General features: G+C 39.6%; 1 protein-coding gene across 1 annotated transcript in view; it reads right to left on the reverse strand.

Moving 5' to 3' along the window:
* Window positions 1-19593, reverse strand: part of FAT4 (FAT atypical cadherin 4) — a 131965-nt gene that overhangs the window by 20316 nt on the left and 92056 nt on the right. Inside the window, exons 7-10 of the mRNA XM_062614195.1 lie at window positions 17060-17240; window positions 12781-13031; window positions 6018-10367; window positions 579-683 (exon numbers count right to left, since the gene is read on the reverse strand). Coding sequence (XP_062470179.1) covers window positions 579-683; window positions 6018-10367; window positions 12781-13031; window positions 17060-17240 — 4887 coding nt within the window. The remainder of the gene's footprint in view (window positions 1-578; window positions 684-6017; window positions 10368-12780; window positions 13032-17059; window positions 17241-19593) is intronic.

Consider the following 19593-nt stretch of genomic DNA (forward strand, 5'->3'; position numbering starts at 1 on the left):
AAATGGGCAAGTACTGGTGTGGGCTAGCAAAACTGTTCTGATTCAGCCAGGTTCTCCTAGTCAAATCTACTAAATATGAAAGTGCCAACATCTACTGTGGTGCTCCTCAACTGCAGAAAAATATGGGTGCCTTCCAATTCTTGCTTTACAAATATTTTGGTAAATTATTCTTATTTTTCAGAAGAAAACCAAGTCCTCTCTGCTCAATATCATCCCAACATGATGACTTCCTTGCAATTTGATGCAAGAATACTGATGTTATTTACAGCAACCTCACTCCTCAGCTTTCCTAAAAGCATCTATTATTAGGCAGGAGACCCAAGCACTGCTCTGAGCCCTGAGTGTGGCCCTCCAGCAGCCACAGTGACCCCCCACACTGCCTTGTGCTTCCATCTACTGCCATGCTGGTAGAAATATCGGCTTCTCCCTCTTGCAGCTGAGGAAAATACAGAGGAGACGACCAACACCTGCCCACAGATTGGAATCCATATAAACACCCACCGGGTTTATGCAGATAAAAATAGAGATTTGAGAAATATTAATAGGGAAAGGGAAGATGGGGGGAGAAGTGTACTCACCAAAGGGACAGTGGCAGTAATAGCCCTCCACCCCGCTTTGGCAGGATCCACCATTGAAACAGGGGTTGCACTCACAGTAATTGACAGTGGAGTCACACGTCTTCCCTGCGATTAGGGAATAAGAGCAATTTCCAGGTCAGAGTATTCAGGTCGATAGGAAAGTCAGGCTGGTATTTAGGTAATGAGTTTATGAACCAATGCTGAACGCACAGCCAGGAGGGAGGGTGCAGGAACCCACTGCGGCTGTGGGATAGAGAGAGAAACACAGGCACGATGCTGGGCTGCATTATGCATGGCCCAGAGAAATTAATTCTGCTTTTCAAGTGTCTCATTGTAATTATCTCTTATAGGTATTGGTGGTTTGGTTTTTAATTGGATTTTTTATTAACTGCTGTCTGTAAAAGAACATGAAATGAAAGGAGATGCTGAACTAAAAAAAAAGTAATGTTTTTTCCCCCCTATTGAATGCAATGTACTCATTAGTGTGACAGAGACACAGACAGCCCTTGCTGGACCCTGTATCAACATGGCATGCTGAACACAGGCTGCTATTGTACATTATATGATTTTCTTATTTTTCCTCATCCATTACAACCTCCTTCCTGACTCAGAGGGACACCAGTCCTCTGGAGCTAAAACAAGCTACCCTGGAAACAGTCCTTTTCTAAGCAGACATTGTCACATGTGGTAAATATTATTCACCAGAGAATAAACTGAAATAACTTCAGTGATAATTCACTTCAACAAGGAAGGGAACCAGGAGAAAAAGTGAAGATTTTAACAGATGCTGAATACTGACAAGGGGATTCATTGTACAAACCGAAAATTTTCTTTGCATGGAAACATTAACTATAGAAGTATTGCTCTTCACTTCTAAGTTTTCCGTTGCTTAGCTTTTATCAGTTTTAGGAACACTTCACCTATACACCATGCCTGGAACCTGCCTTCCTTTCTTCTGCCAACAGTGCCTGCCTTTGCTGCCTGCTCAGGAAAAACAATGGAAGCATCATGAAGTTTATCCCTCATGTTTCTCTGCAAAACCTGGCAAAATCAGCCACACTCTTCTAGACCTCTCCCTGAATTTCATCTAGGCTAGTGGACCTGGCAAAATCAGCCACACTCTTCCAGACCTCTCCCTAGACTTCATCTGGCAATGGCTAATACTGCGTTAATACTTCTTATTGCACTGATAATGAATTATTGCATTCCTCACACCATATAACCATAACATATATTTAAGTTAAAAGTACAACATGAGCTTGCACAAAGAGTGTCCATTCTTGTATGTCACACACATAATTCTTACATCTCATATGACAACAATGCACAACATGCAGTCCTTAGGGATTGCTGGTCCCTAAACTGTTGAAAATCAGGGCTGTGCTATATTAACTCTGCTAGCTTTTTCAGAATGTCACAGCTTTGGTCACCTAATTAAGATTGCCTCTTTTTATTCCCCTCCCTCTACTTTTCTGTTTAACCTAAAGGAGTTTGCAGGCAGTTCTTCTGTGTGAGCAGAAGAACTCCATGTGCAACTGCAAGCAGGATGGAAACAGAGCACTGAAGGATTTCTGTGGTTAATACATAACTTGTAGATTCATCATAAATCCAGGAAACATTTCCAGTGTCTTAATAGAATTATGCTTTGGGGGTATTTATTTATATTTTATTCTCTAATGGGCATGACTGAAGGATGAGCTAACTTTTTATCTTACACTTTGCTGTTTTCTTTGTTTCAATATTATGATGCATAGTACAGATTGTTGACTTACTGAGGAGAACATGTAGCAAGAGTGAGGCAGAGATGCTCAAAATAGCTCAATGTTGATTCTTAATTTACACAAAAATCAAGTGTAGCTAATAAGGCTTACTAATTTTTTTTTGCAATCTAATCTAACTACTCTTCTTTTTCTCAGCTAACATTAAAGCTGGGTATTTGCTGAGCCAGCAACAGAATATGGATGTTTATTTTAGCTGCACATATTTTAACCAGTGAATAACAACATCTTCATATTTAACAACTGTGTGAATAATTCATAAAGCTAATAAAATTGTGTTTAGAATCATAGAAGTTTATTTTGGAAGGGAGCTTTAAAGGTCCTCTAGTCCAACTCCCCTGCAATGAGCAAGGACATCTTTCAGCTAGAGTTTGATTGCTCAAAGCCCCATCCAACCTGACCTTGAATGTTTCCAGAGATGAGGCACCTGCCAACTCTTTGGACAACCTGTGCCAGTATCCTACCAACCTCACTGTAAAAAATGTATTCCTTATATTTAGTTGAAATCTCCCCTCTTCCAGTTTAAAGCCATTACCCCTTGTCTTATCTCAATATTAGAAAAAATATTGTGCTTCCTGAGTAGAGATTTTATACAATTGCTATCTATTTTGAAATTCTCTATTGCACAGATAAAACAAATCATTCAAAGATCATTACCTGATTGAAGAGGGTAAGAAACTAAGAAACTGTTTGCCACTATGCACAAAAGCACCCTCGTCTGAACCCAAGTGCTCCATTTTACTGCTTTCCAGAAAGATAATGTTGAAAGACTTGGGATATTCATTTTTGTGTTAGAAAGATCTTTATCTGAAGACCATGAAAATTAGGGTAATGCTGGATAATTGATAACAGACAGCATTCAGCATTCATCACCTCAAGCTGATATCATCACATGCAGGGGTTTATGCAAAAATTATTCCTGATAATTTTTTTCTTTTTTAATAGAAAAATGTAACACGAACAGGTACCAGCTGAATGCTTGTGGGTTAGATTTCAGCTGATTTGAGAGGTTTAGGTTTTGTGGTTCTCTGTGTCCATCTTTTAAAGTGGTTGTTCTAATATTTTAATCTTGCATTTGAAACAATTTCACAAACCTACATTCCTTCATCTTAATGAGTCCTGGAAAACAGGAACCAAAGGGTTCAAAGGAAGGGCAGACAGCTACTGTAAATCATAAAGTATATTTCCTCCAGAAAGTGATTATTTTAAAACCAAAACCTGATCATCATTAAGAGATGTAATTATAACAGACTGTTAAACCCATTAATGATGTTGCTCTGAGGTAATCAGTCTTTATAATCCTATTCAGTGAAAAGAAGTACATTACCTTTGCAGTATGATGAAGTGAAATGCAGCTGACAAAACATAATAAATCAAGGAAAAGTAAGACTCTAGGTTTCCAGGTAGGCCATTATAAAGGTCTACATGTACTCTAATTTACTGTGAACAGAGAGACTGTCTCAGAAAACACTAATTTCTACTTGTATGCAGCGCCATGTAAATATTACTTTTATACTGAGCATGCAAACTCAATTATAAGCCTGTATTGTCATTCCAAGAGAATCAGCAAAGCTATGAACATGGTAAACTGAATTAGAAATGTACTATTTTGGATATCTCTTTTTTTCTTTCTTTCTTTTTATTTTTTTGTTCTGAGGCACTTAATGTTTGTATTCATAAAGAAACCAGCATTTTTTATTTTTATATTCACTACGACTATCTTTAATCATATATGAATCAGGATTAAACTCCCAAGCAGCTGTGTTCTCTTTCTGTTGGCAGTATAACGACATAGTAGTCCCCATGTCAAGTATTCTCAATCTGTATTCTGACATTTGTTTGCAGAGCCTACTGAATATTACATTTGCAGAATTTAAAACATGCTTTTGCAGACATAAAATGTCTAAATATACTGAATATTTCTGTGATCTTATCTAATAAGTTCTGCTGATGTTCAACGCTGAAGATATCTTGGTTTTTAATTACATACTTTGGTGCCATTTGTTTTTTGTCTTGATCAATTAATCTTCAGACACTTAAATAATTCTCGATTCTGCAACGGCCAACAGATTAAAAAAGATCTGACCCCCAGATAGAAACGTCTGCCTCAGTTGTAGTCTATTTAGAATTTATTTGTGTTGACAAGGAGTTTAAGAAAGCTCATATCAGATGCCACATTTAATTCATGGCGTGAAGGCAGTCAAATATTTTAAACTGTAAGAGTCTCACATTATCTTAGTTAAAACGTTCTTCTTTTCAAGCTTGTCACATGTAGAACTTGGTTTTTAGCTGACATGAGGGCTGAACATTAAGATATGAGCTTTAACACCAGAAAAAATAAACTGGACGTTTCTTTAATGTTTCAAATTATAGGCTAGAGGCACATACTACAGCATGTCGCTAGAGCTAATGAAGTGCTTTGCTTTGTTGCAACAGCAAACATATGCCAAAGTAATCTTTGGTGCTAATGACCTAAAGAGGGGATAGGTGCCCTAGAATTATTTGCCATGCTCCTGGCAAAATAATTTGATGTACTAATACAACATGAAATAAAACCCTGGATTGGTAACTTAATTAGAACTGCTTGTCAATTAACAGTAATTGCTCCTGACCTGCGGCTCAGTAGCACATTTGTGAGGTCCACACAAAAGGTCACATCAGTGTACTTCTGTATCAACAGTCCTTTCACACTGAGTATGCATCTACTGCTGTAGCTGTGCTTTAAATGAAGTAGTTAGAATCTTTACTTTGATTAACTTTCTCCTTTATAATAAAGTGCATCACATCTCATGTCCTAATCTGGTTTAAGAAAAAAAAAATAATAAAAAGAATAATCAACCTCCTGGTCACTCCACCGGTTACAAATGAGTTTTGGTATCACTGGTGGCAAGACAATTCCCACCCTACCATAAGGAGAGAAATACTCTTCAGGAAAAGGTACCAAAAGCCTTGCTTATTCTTTTCTGGTTAGATTTTTTTAATGACATCTGTAAAATTGGTCATAAGCAATGGCGGAAATTGTTCAAACCTTCCTTGAACATTCATGACAGAAGCAAATATCAGCCTGCTTTTCTAGGGATAAAATACTGCTATGTTTGAAAGTGTAATAAATGTTAGCGAAAAAATACTCAGAAGAGGAGGGAATACTGCAGATATTTATGTTGTTAATGAAAAATAAATTACAAAGGGACAAAATACATAACAGAAATGCTTGACCATTTTGCCTGAATTCTGTTTTTTCCCATATCCTTTATCTGTCTTCTCTCTTGTATGACTGTAAGCAATTGGGGGAAGAGGCCAATTTTATTGCTTGGCACACTCCTAGCAGACTTGAAATGCAGAACAATGAGAAGAACAGAAAAATCATACTTACACATTGGAAATGGATTCTACACATTTAGTAAACTAAAATAGCTCTTGTAAAAAATTTTCTGTTCTAATGCAAATCAGGTAAGTGAGATTTGCCTGAGGACAGAACTAAAATAAAATAATGCTGTGGGCACCTGGTCTTCTGAGTTCTCATAGTTACAAATAGCTCATTTTGCATGACATCTTCACCTATGGGGATGCTTATATTCAGACAATCTCAAGCTAAAAAGGCAAGTTTCTGCCCTCTTTACATCTCTTCTGGACTGTAAGAGCTACAGAAGTAAAAGCATACCTGTATACCCAGTCTTACAAACGCAGTTGAAGCTTCCTGGGAAGTTCTGGCAGGCAGCACCATTTTTGCATGGGTTGGCAAGGCACTCATTGACGTCTCTCTCACAGGCCATGCCAGTGAAGCCCTCAGGGCAACTGCATGAGAAGCCCCCCACCAAGTTGTGGCAAGTCCCCTCGTTGTGGCAGGGGGAAGGGAGGCATTCGTCGATGTCTGTCTCACACAGACTCCCGTCGTACCCTGGCATGCACCGGCACACAAAGGGCCGGAGGGGCTCATTGGCCACAATGATGACAGGGACACTCTCGTGGCTCTGCAGAGCTGGGCTCACCGCCAGCCTCCTCTGGCAGCTCCCTCCATTCTGGCAGGGGCTCTGCAGGCACCAGTCATGGTCCACAGCCTCAATCCGCACCCCGCTCTGGCGGAAGAGGACATCTTTGATGCTCTCGAAGAAGGTAGCCACGCCGCTGGGATTCACATACTGGTTGTTGCCACGCTTGACGGCTGCCATCAGGAAGGTGTGGTTGCTCTCCTCATACAGCCCATAGAGCTGGATGGCAGTGCCCAGCCCCGTCAGCTGGGAGCTGGCTATGCGCAAGAAGTGCAGATAGTGATTGGTCAGGAAATCCCGCACGCTGTGGGCTCTCAGGCGGAGGAGGATGCTGTTGTCAATGGTGGCATTGCTGAAGCCTCCGAAGAAAATCCGGACACTGCTAGTAACAGCACCATGCAGCCCATCATTGCTGAGGACAGCCAAGTCAAACGTGCCATCTGTGGACCTTGCCTGTGAGTGCAGCTCACAGGTACCGCCAGGAATGCTGAAAAGGCTGGTGACTCCTGAGGTGAGGGAGCACTGGAAGCTGTCTAGCACATCTGGATCTTGAGGCTTTACATTGCCTAAAATTCCACCTGGGAAGAGGTTGCCATAATAGTGAACAAAGATTTCTACTGTTCTGGGCTGAGATGGGTTGTCATTTTGGTCTATTACCTTGATCTGGACAGTTCCTGTGGAAGACATCTGAGGAACGCCAGAGTCTCTTGTAATCACCGACAGGTAGAAATCACTGATTTGCTCTCTGTCAATCTCCCTAGTGGTTGTCAGCACACCAGTGGTGCTAAGGCTGAAGTAGCTGGTTGCAGGGCCAGTGCTGAGCAAGTAATAAGTAAAGGGACCTTGGTTTGGAGGGAGATCAGGATCTGATGACTGAAGTGTCATCACCAGAGTTCCTGCACGGTTATTCTCCATGACTTCTCCTTGGCTGGTGGACAAGGTAGGACCATTGTCATTGATGTCTTCCAAAGTTACCAATAAAGAGGCACTTCCTGTAGCAGACGGTGTTCCCGAATCGATGGCTAGCACTGACAGGTTGTACACAGGCAATGTTTCTCGATCCAGCTCTGCAGTGACTGTCACCTGTCCTGTCTGTGGGTTGATGGAAAAGGCGCTATTGTCATTGCCAGACCCAATGAAATAGGAAAACCTGCTCCAGCTAGGAACAGAGTCTGAATCAAAGGCACTCACAAATGTGACGTGGGTGCCTGGAGGAACACCCTCGCTGATTCGTATATTGTAGGTTGCCAAGGTGAAAACAGGAGGATCGTTGGCATCCAGTATAGTGATATTAACAGTTACTTCATCTATATCCGCACCACGAATACTCCCCAGATTTTTTGCAAGGACTTTCAAAGAGATTCGTTCTTCTTTTTCTCTGTCAAGCGGTCCTGAAACGTAGATCTGACCACTTCTCTCATCTATCTGGAAGCCTTTCTTTCTGCTGCTGCCAAAGATAAGGTAGTGGACTTCTCCATCAGTTCCCATGTCACGATCACTTGCAAAAACTTCACCTACAACAGTACCTTTGGAAGCTGCCTCAGAAACTTCAAAATAATAAAGCTTAGACACAAACCGGGGTACATATTCATTTGTCCCTTCTAGCTGGATGTTGACACTAGCAAAGCTGCATCTTTCCTCATCTGGAACATTAAATGCCTTTACCGTTAAATGGTAACTTTGCTTTGTTTCATAATCTAAAAATCCCTGGGTGGTGATCGTTCCTGTATTGGGGTCAATGACAAAGAGGTCACTGTCTGAGGACTGAATAGCATATGCAATCACAGCATTAGATCCAGAGTCAGCATCGGTGGCATTTAAACAAATAACAGTTGTCCCACTGGGGGCATTTTCTAACACGTTGGGAAAGTAGTCCTCAGGACTGAATGCCGGAGAATTATCATTCACATCAATGACATTAACAGTGACACTGCAGTAGCCTGTTCTGGACACCCATCCTCCATCAGTGGCAGTAACAACTAGCTCATGCTTTTGGCATAGCTCAAAATCAAGTGGTTTTGCTAGTGTCAGTGTACCGGTAGTTGTATTAATAGCAAAGATGCCAGCCTCATTTCCAGACAAAATATTGTATCTGATTAACCCATTCATAGCCGCATCTCTGTCTCGGGCTGAAACCATCCTGACCACTGTTCCAACAGAGTGACTCTCTGGGACAGTAACACTCATGCGGCTTTGAGAAAATTCGGGTGTATGGTAATTTTCCTCTGTGACCACTATTTCAACAGCTACCTCGGATGAGAGTGGAGGATTACCTTTATCTTTTGCTTTCACTTTAAACAGAAAGTTTTTGTTCAAATCGGCCATTAGTGAAGATGACACAGAAATCCAGCCTGTACTCCTGTCCAGTTGGAATTTATTGGTTTTGCTCTCATCAGAGATAAAGTACTCCACTTCAGAATTCAAGCCAAAATCTTTGTCATCCGCTGCGGTAACTTTAATTAAGTTTGTGCCAACCCTCACATTCTTTGTAACAGGAGTGAAGTATTTCTGAGCGAGGAACAGTGGTGCGTTGTCATTGCTGTCTACGATGTTAATGGTGACAGTTGTCTCACTTATTAATGGAGGACTGCCTCGGTCTGAAGAAGTAACAATGAAGCTGTGCCTATTAATGTTGACGTTGCTTGAACCACTGGAGTTTTGGTACCTTAAATACTGCTTGTTGAAAATTTCCCCTGTGGTTGCATTAATTCGGAAGAACTCAGACTGGGATTTTATGAAGTAGAAGACTTGGCCATTAGACCCTTCATCAGGATCGGTGGCTGAAACCTGGGTGACCTTCAACCCAATCCCAGGAAGCTCGGGACACTCCAGGTAATAGGATGGCTTTGTAAATCGTGGGGCATTGTCGTTAACATCCATGACAAATATGGTGACGTCCGTGCTCACTGTCCACCCAGAGTCGTGTGCAGAGACCCTGATTCTGTAGCGGTCTGTGTCTTCCCTGTTCAGTGGTCTGCTGATGGTGATGTCCCCGGTGCTGGGATTTATGGTAAATGGGAGACTTGTATCCCTGATAGAGTACCTGCTGACTGCGTTCACCCCAATGTCTTCATCCGATGTCGTGACTCGGGTTACCGTAAAGCCCAGAGGTGCATTTTCAGGCACAGAAGCACTGAATATCTGGGAAAACCTTGGAGCATTGTCATTTTCATCTAAAATATTAATGATAACTTTGACAGTCGTGCTCTGGAGCGGGGTGCCTTTATCTGAAGCTTTTACAGTTAGCGTGTAGCTAGACAACCTCTCCCTGTCCAAGGGTCTGACACTTCTGATCTCACCAGTGGCTCGATTGATACTGAAGCTATTTTCTGTATTGCCATCAACTATTTCATAATTCAGCTGTCCATTTAGCCCACTATCTCTGTCGACAGCAGCCACTGTCAGAATCTTCCGTGGAGACAGGTTCTCCACTATTTCTGCAATGAAGGGATCTTGCTCAAACTCTGGTGCATTATCATTGACATCTATAACCATCACTTCCAGTTTCTTATATGAGGAAAAAGGAGGAAAGCCTGTATCTCTGGCCTCGATCCAAATCACATATTTCTGTATGGCTTCAAAATCCAAAGCTTGCCCAACAGACAGCTGTCCTGTCACTTGGTCAACCAGGAAGGTGCTGCCCAGGTTACCACTGGCAATGTAGTAAGACAAGGATCCTCCTCTGGCTGAAGATCCAGAGATGGTGGTGACAAGTGTACCAACTGCTTGGTTTTCAGGAAAAGTGAAAGTCTCCTGATCAGCCTGAACGTGAGGGAATTCTGCTCTGTTCACAAACCTCACGGTAACAGTTGTAGAATCTGTCTTGGGGTACCGGCCATTGTCCCTTACATGCACAGAAATGGTGACTTCGGACTCTCCTGCCAGCGGGTTTGCAGCCAGGATGGCTCCCCTTGCTGGGTCGATGTGGAATTTCTCGGAGTTTTTCCCCACAAGAGAATAGTGGAGCTCGGCATTGGAGCCAGCATCTGCATCAGTGACGGTCACAGCAAACACGAATGAGCCTGAAATGGAGAAAAAAGTTAGGGCAGTTCTTTAAATCGATGCACTGATTGCAGGAAACACTATGCCAGCTTCTCACTCGGAAGCACATCCTGAAGCAATATGCGCTTCCTTACACTGCTCTGAAGATGAACTGCTCTTTTCATAAGATGCTAAGTTCAACAAGGGGTTAGGTGAGTTTGAGAGCCTGCAAGACATGCACACAGCCAAAAATGTCACTACATGTGCAGATGTCACTGGCTGCACACACATCTGCACTTTCTGATAGTCTGGCATCCTGTTTCTAGAACATTCACATTATGAAAGCCAGAAATCTAACCAGACTGTTGTTGTTTTTTTTAATTGCTTGTAGTTTATTTATGCACATCATAAAAAAAAGCCTGTAATTCCATGACTAGTAAGGTTACGCAAGTGAACAGGCAGCACCCAAGGTCATTTAACCTACACACCCACATGCCCTCGCAGCTCCTTCTCTTCGTATTCCCTAGATGATGCAGAACACTCTATTGATGTTTTACTGGTACTGAAATTTAGAAAGTACCTACATGTATATAAAAATCATGTTGTTTTCAGCATCTTAAGGCAAATCATTTAGAGGCAGGAATGAATATGACAGCATCCCTTAAAACTATACTTCATGTCACTATTTGTCATGTGCAATGATTTGTACTCCAGAGGGAGGAATATTTACGGAAGAACAGTATTCAAACCCTTGTGAGAAATGGGCCAGGAAAAAAAAAAGATTTTTGGTTCAGTTAAGCAAATTATATTATGAATTATTATTATTACTAGTTCCCCTTTTTGAACTTGATTAAAAAATAACCAGGAAATTAAGCTTTTTCTCTCAAAATATACACTAGATATTCTGTGATTGGAATAAATGCAAACGTCTTGATCAAGTTATGAAGGTTTGTTCTGTATTTTTGAAAAGCTATTTCAGATGCTACACTGGACTGCAATAAAGTCGTGGGTCTTTTTTCTTTTTTAAATGGATGCCACGCTTGCTAGTAACATCATTGTCAACAGCCTTTCAAAATAATGTGAAAATATGTTAACATTTCCTTTTAAATGAAAGTGAACTATCAACTGAGGAGTTGCAAATAAAAAACTGCATGCATCCCTAGGATTTTGTTAAATTTAAAACATAGCTCAGGTTTTCTACATGTTGCTAATTGTAAAGGGTTTCATACAGAAAGCATCCAAAAAGATCAGAAAACACTGGTTAAACCTATGTGTATTCCTTATTAGACACATTTAAAGAAATACCCCCAAAAGAACACACAAAGGCACTGTGCCTTAGTCAGAATACACAAAGATTCACCAAGGCAATAATACAATAATTTCATAATGTTGTTCTGGAAACAGGGAAGAAATATAAACAAATTCACTCTTCCATAAAAAGGAGAAGTATTTGCAATTGTTTAAAATTCAGAGAGAAAACCCAAGACATGGAAACAAGCCTTTATTTTTGTTCTTTTAAAGGAAAATTTGATTTGTAAACCATTTGTCTTGGAATCCTCTCTGTAGGCATCATATATCCATGTATGTGTATGCATGTGAAAACATTCAGCATCACCGCCTTCCACAGCCAACCACTGACTGTGGTTTGGTGAAACTATAGTAATACAGTCATCATATTATAAAATCATTTTAGTGTTTTGAGATAGCACAGGCCATGGTATTAGTCCATTTTAATCTTGGGGGAAAATAGCTCAAAATAGACGAATATTTCTCCATCCTCATGCAAATATACATATTCGCCTTTCTTGCCCCTTGCAATGCCAATTCTTTAAACAGAATATACTAGTATTTGGGACTTACTGATATCTAATGTATTTAATTATCAGGCTGATAAAACAAACTGAATCAGAAACTAACTAACTGCATTTAGTGAAGTCACTTGAATTTGGGTGCAGGTTCCACAAAAGGAAGTTTGCTGCTTGGCTTTTACTTTACTTCACCACTTGGCTCAAGGAGAGGCAACATAATCAGCATCTGATACAGCCTGTTTGGAGGAGGTTGACATAATTCTCTTCAAGAATTGTTCAGGGTGGAAAAAGAACATCTACATTCAGGAGACTTTCAGAATTAAAAAAGAAGCCATTGCCTTACTAACCCTGTCAAAATAGTTGAATACCTCGTTTGAGTCGATGCTTATTTACACTATGTTTTCTTTACATAAATGAGAAAAATAATTGAATTTGGATGGAAGGAGCAAACTAAAAAAAAAACACATTGCTGAACTGCAGGTCACATATTGATCCTTTCCATTATTCATCCGCATACAACATGAAGATAACAAACCATGGAAAACAGCTACAGAGGAACATCTGAGAAACACGTCTTGTAGCACAGCTTTACATTTCATTGAGATGTTTATGCAATTTGAAACATCCCAAGTATCGCTAGGGTTACCTGAAGTGGTAGGTGAAGGGACATGGGTGACGTAGGGATGGTGATGAAATTTGGGCGGGTTGTCATTCACATCAGCAACAGAGACAAGCACACTGGTGGAACTGGAGAGAGCCCTGGGGAAGCCCCTGTCGCTTGACACCACTACCAAAGTGTAGTTCTCCCTCGTCTCTCGATCAAGAAGAGCACTGGTGATGATTTGTCCTGTTGATGGGTTGATCGTGAATTGTGAATTGCCACCAGTAAGCCTATAGCTGTTTGAAAGAAAAAGCAAGGAAGAAAAATTCAATTAGTATTTCATAGGCAGCCTGCTGCCTTAAGATTATAACAATTTTCTGTATTCTTCAGACACCATAACAGTGGGTATCGACATGAGGATTTTCCTCTTACTGTCCATCTGTCTTCATTTTTATTTTTATTTTTTAGTCTATATTTCAAGACCTATCATAAATACATTTCTGGGGATTTCCAAGTGTAGCTGCTTAACACAGATAGATTTCTAATAAGTAAGGAGCAGACTGAGCCTTTGTACCTTTGGTGATGCAGTCAGATTACTATTAAAATAGCCTGCTGGAGGCATCCTCTAGTGCTGATTTCCCTGAGCTAATCTACTAAGTTTTATTCCAAAAGGTTGCCATACCTCTTAACTAAAACTGCAGAATATAATAAACACTTTATTCTGAAATAAAAGGACAGTGAATTTACAAAATAATAGGAAGATTTATAATTCATATTGTATTCTGCTACTAAGAGGTCTTATAGTGCATATTGTTTCCCCATACTGACTTTTGCTATTCAGGATTTCAATGTTAATTCATGGGAATTTGTAGCAAATTAGTAACTACAGATCTATGTTAACAAAGACTAACTGGGACCAGACTTTAACCCTTGATTGGTGTATATGTATGTGCACACATTTGCATGTGTGTTCAGAAATGTGATTTGATAAGAACTCTCTGCTTCCTGCAATGCATTTTACAGGCTACCTCTGCTTTACTAGCAAGAGAATTTATCCTTTCTCTTTGAATGCTTATCCTGCTTATGTTCATACAGAATGGATTTCAAAGCTATGGGTAGCCCTAGGCTGCGTTTTACAATGTAATTGGTTAATATTACGGTTTTTATTAATTCAGACTATGGATTTTCTACAAAGCAAATGAAACAAGAAAAATAAACAATTCCCTTATTTAATATTATAATCCTGAGAAAAATGAACATAGTTGTGATTAGCACTGCTTCTTCAGAGGAGCCTGGACCAGCACAGTAGCAGCTTTTTTGAGGTACATGATTCTATAAAAGATTCAGAAGAAAATGGCTTTTATGAAGAAGAGCAATATTCCTATATTCACCTTCTTAAAATCAGAGCAGGTTATGACAGAAATAATAATGCAGGCCAGAAGCTTTACCTAGAGGACTGATAGCCAGCCTGTGTAATAAGCTGTGGCAACTTCCCCTGTTCAATCATTAATCTCTACAGAATGCCATAAGTATACTTTAATTGCTTAATTATGTTGTAATATGATGGCCATACGTAATTATTCTTGAGCCATAGCAATGTGTATCCAGGGTGGAAAGAATGTGCACAAAGCCTGAAGCACCACTTAAGTCTCCCTAAATACCAGCAGCATGGGCAAATTTCATCTGTGATTTGATGTTTTAACCCTGTGTGAAGCACTGCAGAAGACAGAGGCTTTCTCTTCTTCCACATATAGAGAACAGCTGAAGCTTCAGCACTGGGAAGATGCTATGAAATCTTTTTATTAAAAAAAAAAAGCAAATAAAATAAAATTTAAAAAAAAAAGAAAAAACAAATACCCCAACCAATCCCTCCCTCCCAGTATAATGACAAGCAACATTTTCCGTAGGATAGTCTGATTTATATATGAGTCCAACTGTATGCAAACCAACTGGACAATGTATGTGTGCCTCAGCATAGTTACATACTACTTTTGGAAACCAAAGACTTGAGTCTGAAACAGGCTCTAATGAGACTGAAAAGGAGTTCTGAGTACTCGACACCTCTGACAAGATGATCTTACATGTTCTGGTCCCTCTGGCTTTTCCCAGACTTGTAATACCACTCATATTTTAAGATTTGCATTACTCTAAATGCTGAATCTGGACAAATTCTCTCCAAGAAAAACAAAGTATGTTCCTGAGTCTAAAAAGTGTAAAACAAAACCTGAAAACAATTTTGAATAGCTACTTACAAGGGAAAAAAAAATATTTTTATCAACTGCTTTACTATGAAGCACTGAGTGAATGACAAAGACTAATAGCAGAGATATTAAAGTTATTCAGCCACACTAAAGAAATCTGAGAGCACCCTGATAATTTCTGATTACGGGATGCAATCATTACAGTCATTTATGCTTTGCGTGGAAATTTTTTTTCTAGAGAAGCTTGCCAGAAATAGTTTCTTAGAGTAAGAGTGAATAAAATTAAAAGCTTCATTGTTTCACAATTTAATAAATGGTAATTTTGGATGCTTTTCAAATATTTAAAGAGGCCAAAACATCAAGTTTCTATTTTTGGCCTGTAGTTAGTTGGAAAAAGAATATTACAGTATTTGACATACACTTGCTTTGCCATAACATGGTCCTGTTTTATTTTACTTTCTTTTTTTAAAAAAAGTAACACTCCTATTAACATTCTTAGGCAGTTTTGACAATGAACTGAAGTGAACCAACAGAGGTAAATAAAGAAACTACTTTTATATCCTGCTTTGTAAGGTTGGAATCAGACAGACAGGTGTTTGCAGTCACAATAGTTCAGTGTGATGAGATTACCTACGTGTCCTTCTGATTAATAACTATATAAATCTGCTTTGTGTTCACAATAAATCAGTCCTCAGTGGATATCTTCAGCTTGCCACTGCCACTCAGCATCTTCGTTACCATTGTTTGAGAAACTGGAAATGGAAAGTGTTCAGCCTAGTACCCAGTTAAGTTGCATTGACTGTGCTCAGCAAACCATTTGGCATTTAAAGCAAAAATGTCAAATCATAACTTCACTGGTTTTCTGAATGGGATAAACTTTATGCCTTGCCTTGTGGAATTTTCATTCTAAACTGAAGACATTTACTGACTATAAATTTACCCAAAGAACATGCTGGATTTCAGTGAAAACTGGTTGCTACATGAAAAGATGTGAATTCAGCAGCACAGCAGGTAGTGTTTTCTGTTGACTGTTCAGTAGTCTGTGGTATCTCCCACAACGTGTATTAGCAGGTTGACTCAGACAGTTTATTATAAATACATCCAACTCTGCAGAAGCAGTCATCTAAACTACAATTAGGCTTGAAAGTCCACTTAAGGTTCAAAATAAAATGCTAAAGCCTTTCTCCAGACATATGTATGCTATCACAAAATTGATACTATGCACCAGTTTGGACATTTTCATGCAAAAAACAGATACTGATTTCTAGATTTGCCTAGCTTATAAACAAAAAATGTAAAGATGACTAGATCTGAACAATACCTTCTGGACTTTTCTTAGACTGAGTGGTTTCACTTGAACGTAAGTTAAAAAAAAATAATAAATTAAACTTTGCCCCAAAGTCAATTTTTGTAGCAAAGTCATTGATGACATTTGAAAAGTACATCTTCCTCTTCCCCACTGATCGCTTCCTGAAAGCTCCTTCAATTAATTTTTAAGATGTCTGTCAGCCTCCAAGAACAACAGTTTCTAGGTTCTTCAGAAATACATTTTAAAATATTCATATTATATCTGTTAACTTTATCCTTCATCACAAGGCCTCAGCTCTAAAAGCTATGCTAAACAGAATGCAAAAGCCTTTCCAAAGGCTACACAGGCTGATGGCATCAGTAATAATGATCATTCACAGCCTATATCCTATTTCTTTATGCAGAGAAGGTATACAGAAAGACTGCAAGTTGAAGCGTTTAATCCATTTATTACATTATTGGAGTTTCAGGGTTTCTTAGCTCTTGTATTTTTTTAAATTTGTCTATCTCTACACTTATTGAGAAATATAAATCTATCCCATTACCTTCAGGTGCAATTTAAACTCATTTGCTTTTACTTAGTGAAAAAAATGAAACAACACTGCAACTCTACTTGTCCTTAATATAATTCTAAAAGCCTACAAACAATTAAAAAAAAAAACAAAAAACAGATATGCCCAAATTATTTAGCTACACATACACAGCTGTACATTTGTGTTTTACAGCTTTATGGCATGGTGGTGATGGACACCAGGGCTAAAAAAGAATCTTCAGGCAAGGTATGAGGCAGTATTTACACACAGCAAATGACCTACCTAATGACAGCATTTGTAGAAGCATCAGCATCTGAGGAGTTTACGAGCAAAATATCTGTCCCTGTAGGAGCATCCTCAGGAACAGTGGCGGAATACATGTTAAAGGCAAATGTGGGGACATTGTCATTGACATCATCCACTATGACAGCAATGGTTCCAGTGCCAGTGAGGGCAGGAGAGCCTGCAGGAAAAGTGGGATACAAAATGCTAGAGGTTACAAATACCACCATGCTAATCTGAGGTCTGCCATCCTTGATTTAAAGCCTCACGCTTGAGCATGTCACAGTTCACAGAGCAAGAAAAGCAATTCAACACACAGAACAGGGCAGATTTGTTTCAAAGGCATCTCAAAATACAAGTTGTGAAAGAAAAATAAATAAAGCTAAAAAGAAGTTGTTATTTTTCTTGCTCCATCTAATTCCAGAAATATTTTGTAATAATAGCTCAGTGGAAAAAAGATGGTCTTGGAACTGCTCAGAAGCCTTCCTTTAACAATTAGGACCAATTTGAGCATGTGGTTGTCTTTCTTATTTCTCTGAGAGAAGACATTCAAAGGTGGCACACTGACAGCTGTGAAGACTCCAGCCCTCAATTTATTTATCCACAGAACAAATAGAGTGGAAACAGCAGCAAACCCAAGTTTTCCGCATGGCTTTTCCACTGCTGCTTGCACCCCTGACCTGGGGAGACCTTCTCTGACTGGGTGAGAAGGTTGCAGAGTCTCCAGCCCTATTCTGACTCAATTTCTCCATAGAAACAACCATCTATAGCAGCAAATAATGCTTGCTCAGATAGGATATTGGCTTACAGGAAATCAGATTGAACTTATTTAACCTATGGCTTTCATCCTCCTTTTTATTCTAATACTTAACACTGAGGAGCAGAAAGGAGTGAGAAATAGCATGTTTATTCATGTGCAACCTCTCAGTATTTATTCCCTTGAGCTTTTCTTTGTCAAATCCAAAAATAAAAGACAATGGAAGACTTTTACAAGTTCATATTGTTTCACCAGTCTATTATACTTATTTTCAGGCAAGAATCAGCAAGATATCTTCTGTTAACCAAATTCATCCCTGAAAAAAGGGGGATCATTTCTTTCTGTGAAAATAAAACAAAAAGGAGTGGAACATAAAACACCTGAGTTATGTCCCCTTTAACTCAAAACACAGATGATGACCATGCCTGTTTCACCCAAGATTGTGTCACTTTCCCCTTCAATCTCAGATACAACAAAATTCAACATTTGCTGGACTGGGAAAAAAAGTGACCATAATGAAATGTTCAGGGCCAGAGACTGGTTCAAGTCCTTGCTGCAAGCAAGCACATTACATGGAGCTGTCATTTGATGGAACACAGTCAGCACCCGTGGGACTGCCCTAGTCCTTCCAACCCTGCAGATGATCAGGTCGCTGCTACCCGAGGTTATTGCTGTAGCTCAACCTTAGCGCTGGGAAGGAGGCAGGCTCTGTTTTCAGGTCTCATGTAGTCCTGCCAAGGGCTCTTGTACACCAAGCTCTTGCAGAAAAGGAAATAATGACCCATTCCCTACACATTAACCCTTGCAGGTTGAAGTACTACCATGTTGCATCGAGGGAAGAAGCCAAGAGCAGCTCCTGCACAGGAAGGGGTTTTTCGCTGTAAAATACGTCAAAGCAACTTGGCTTAATGAACAAATGAACTGAACAAAGGAGCTTCCAATTGAAAGGTGCTATAAATCTCACAAGGCTGACTTTAAGCCTGCCAATTGGATGGGATGGATCATGATGCCAAGGAAGGAGCATGCACGCCAAACAGTATAGGTTTCATGCCACGGCCACGCACAATGGAGGCCTTTCTCTGCTCTAGTCTGAGGTAATTCTTTTTCCCAATTAATATACTTTCAGCCAGGAAGGTTACATTAAGTCAATAAGTCTTACTCATTTTTTACCCTTCCCACCACCCCCAATTTTGTCATTTAGCCAAGCAAGTATAGATAGAAAAGACCGCAAAAGCATTCTTGATTGCTGAAATATTGCCTGTGGAGTGTTTATTATTACTGCATTAAATGAAACAAAGTCCTCAACAGTGTTTGCTGCATGTGTCATCAAGCTCTGGCCTTCCAAACACATTTAACTGACATTCATCTTGCAGCTAATGAAATGAAAAGTTGAAAGTTGTTAAATTTCACAGGTGATTAAACAATTTATATATAATTCAGAAATTAATCTTGGGTAAGTCCCATTCAAAGAGCATCAGGAATGCAATTCAGTCTGGAAAAGAAAGTTAAATGGCAGCTAAAAACTGAAACTCATTGTTTTAAATGTATTTGCTAACACAAAGAGCCACCACTGGAAAATTCACACTGTCAGTTTATTCATAAAAATGAACTGCAGTGGCAGTGCCTCTAAAGGTAACAGAACACTGGGGCAATGGGACCAGCTGCAGCAGCTTTTGACTCGGCCATTTCACTCCATCCATCTCCAGTCCCCTTTTCCTCTTTGAGAAATCTGAATTTGCAGGGTACCAACCAAATGCTCCAAAGGTCAAATCCCATC

This window comes from Pezoporus occidentalis, unplaced genomic scaffold (genome assembly GCF_034315485.1).
Source record: "Pezoporus occidentalis ecotype Australia unplaced genomic scaffold, CSIRO_AGI_Poc_V1 ctg172, whole genome shotgun sequence".
Taxonomy (NCBI): domain Eukaryota; kingdom Metazoa; phylum Chordata; class Aves; order Psittaciformes; family Psittacidae; genus Pezoporus; species Pezoporus occidentalis.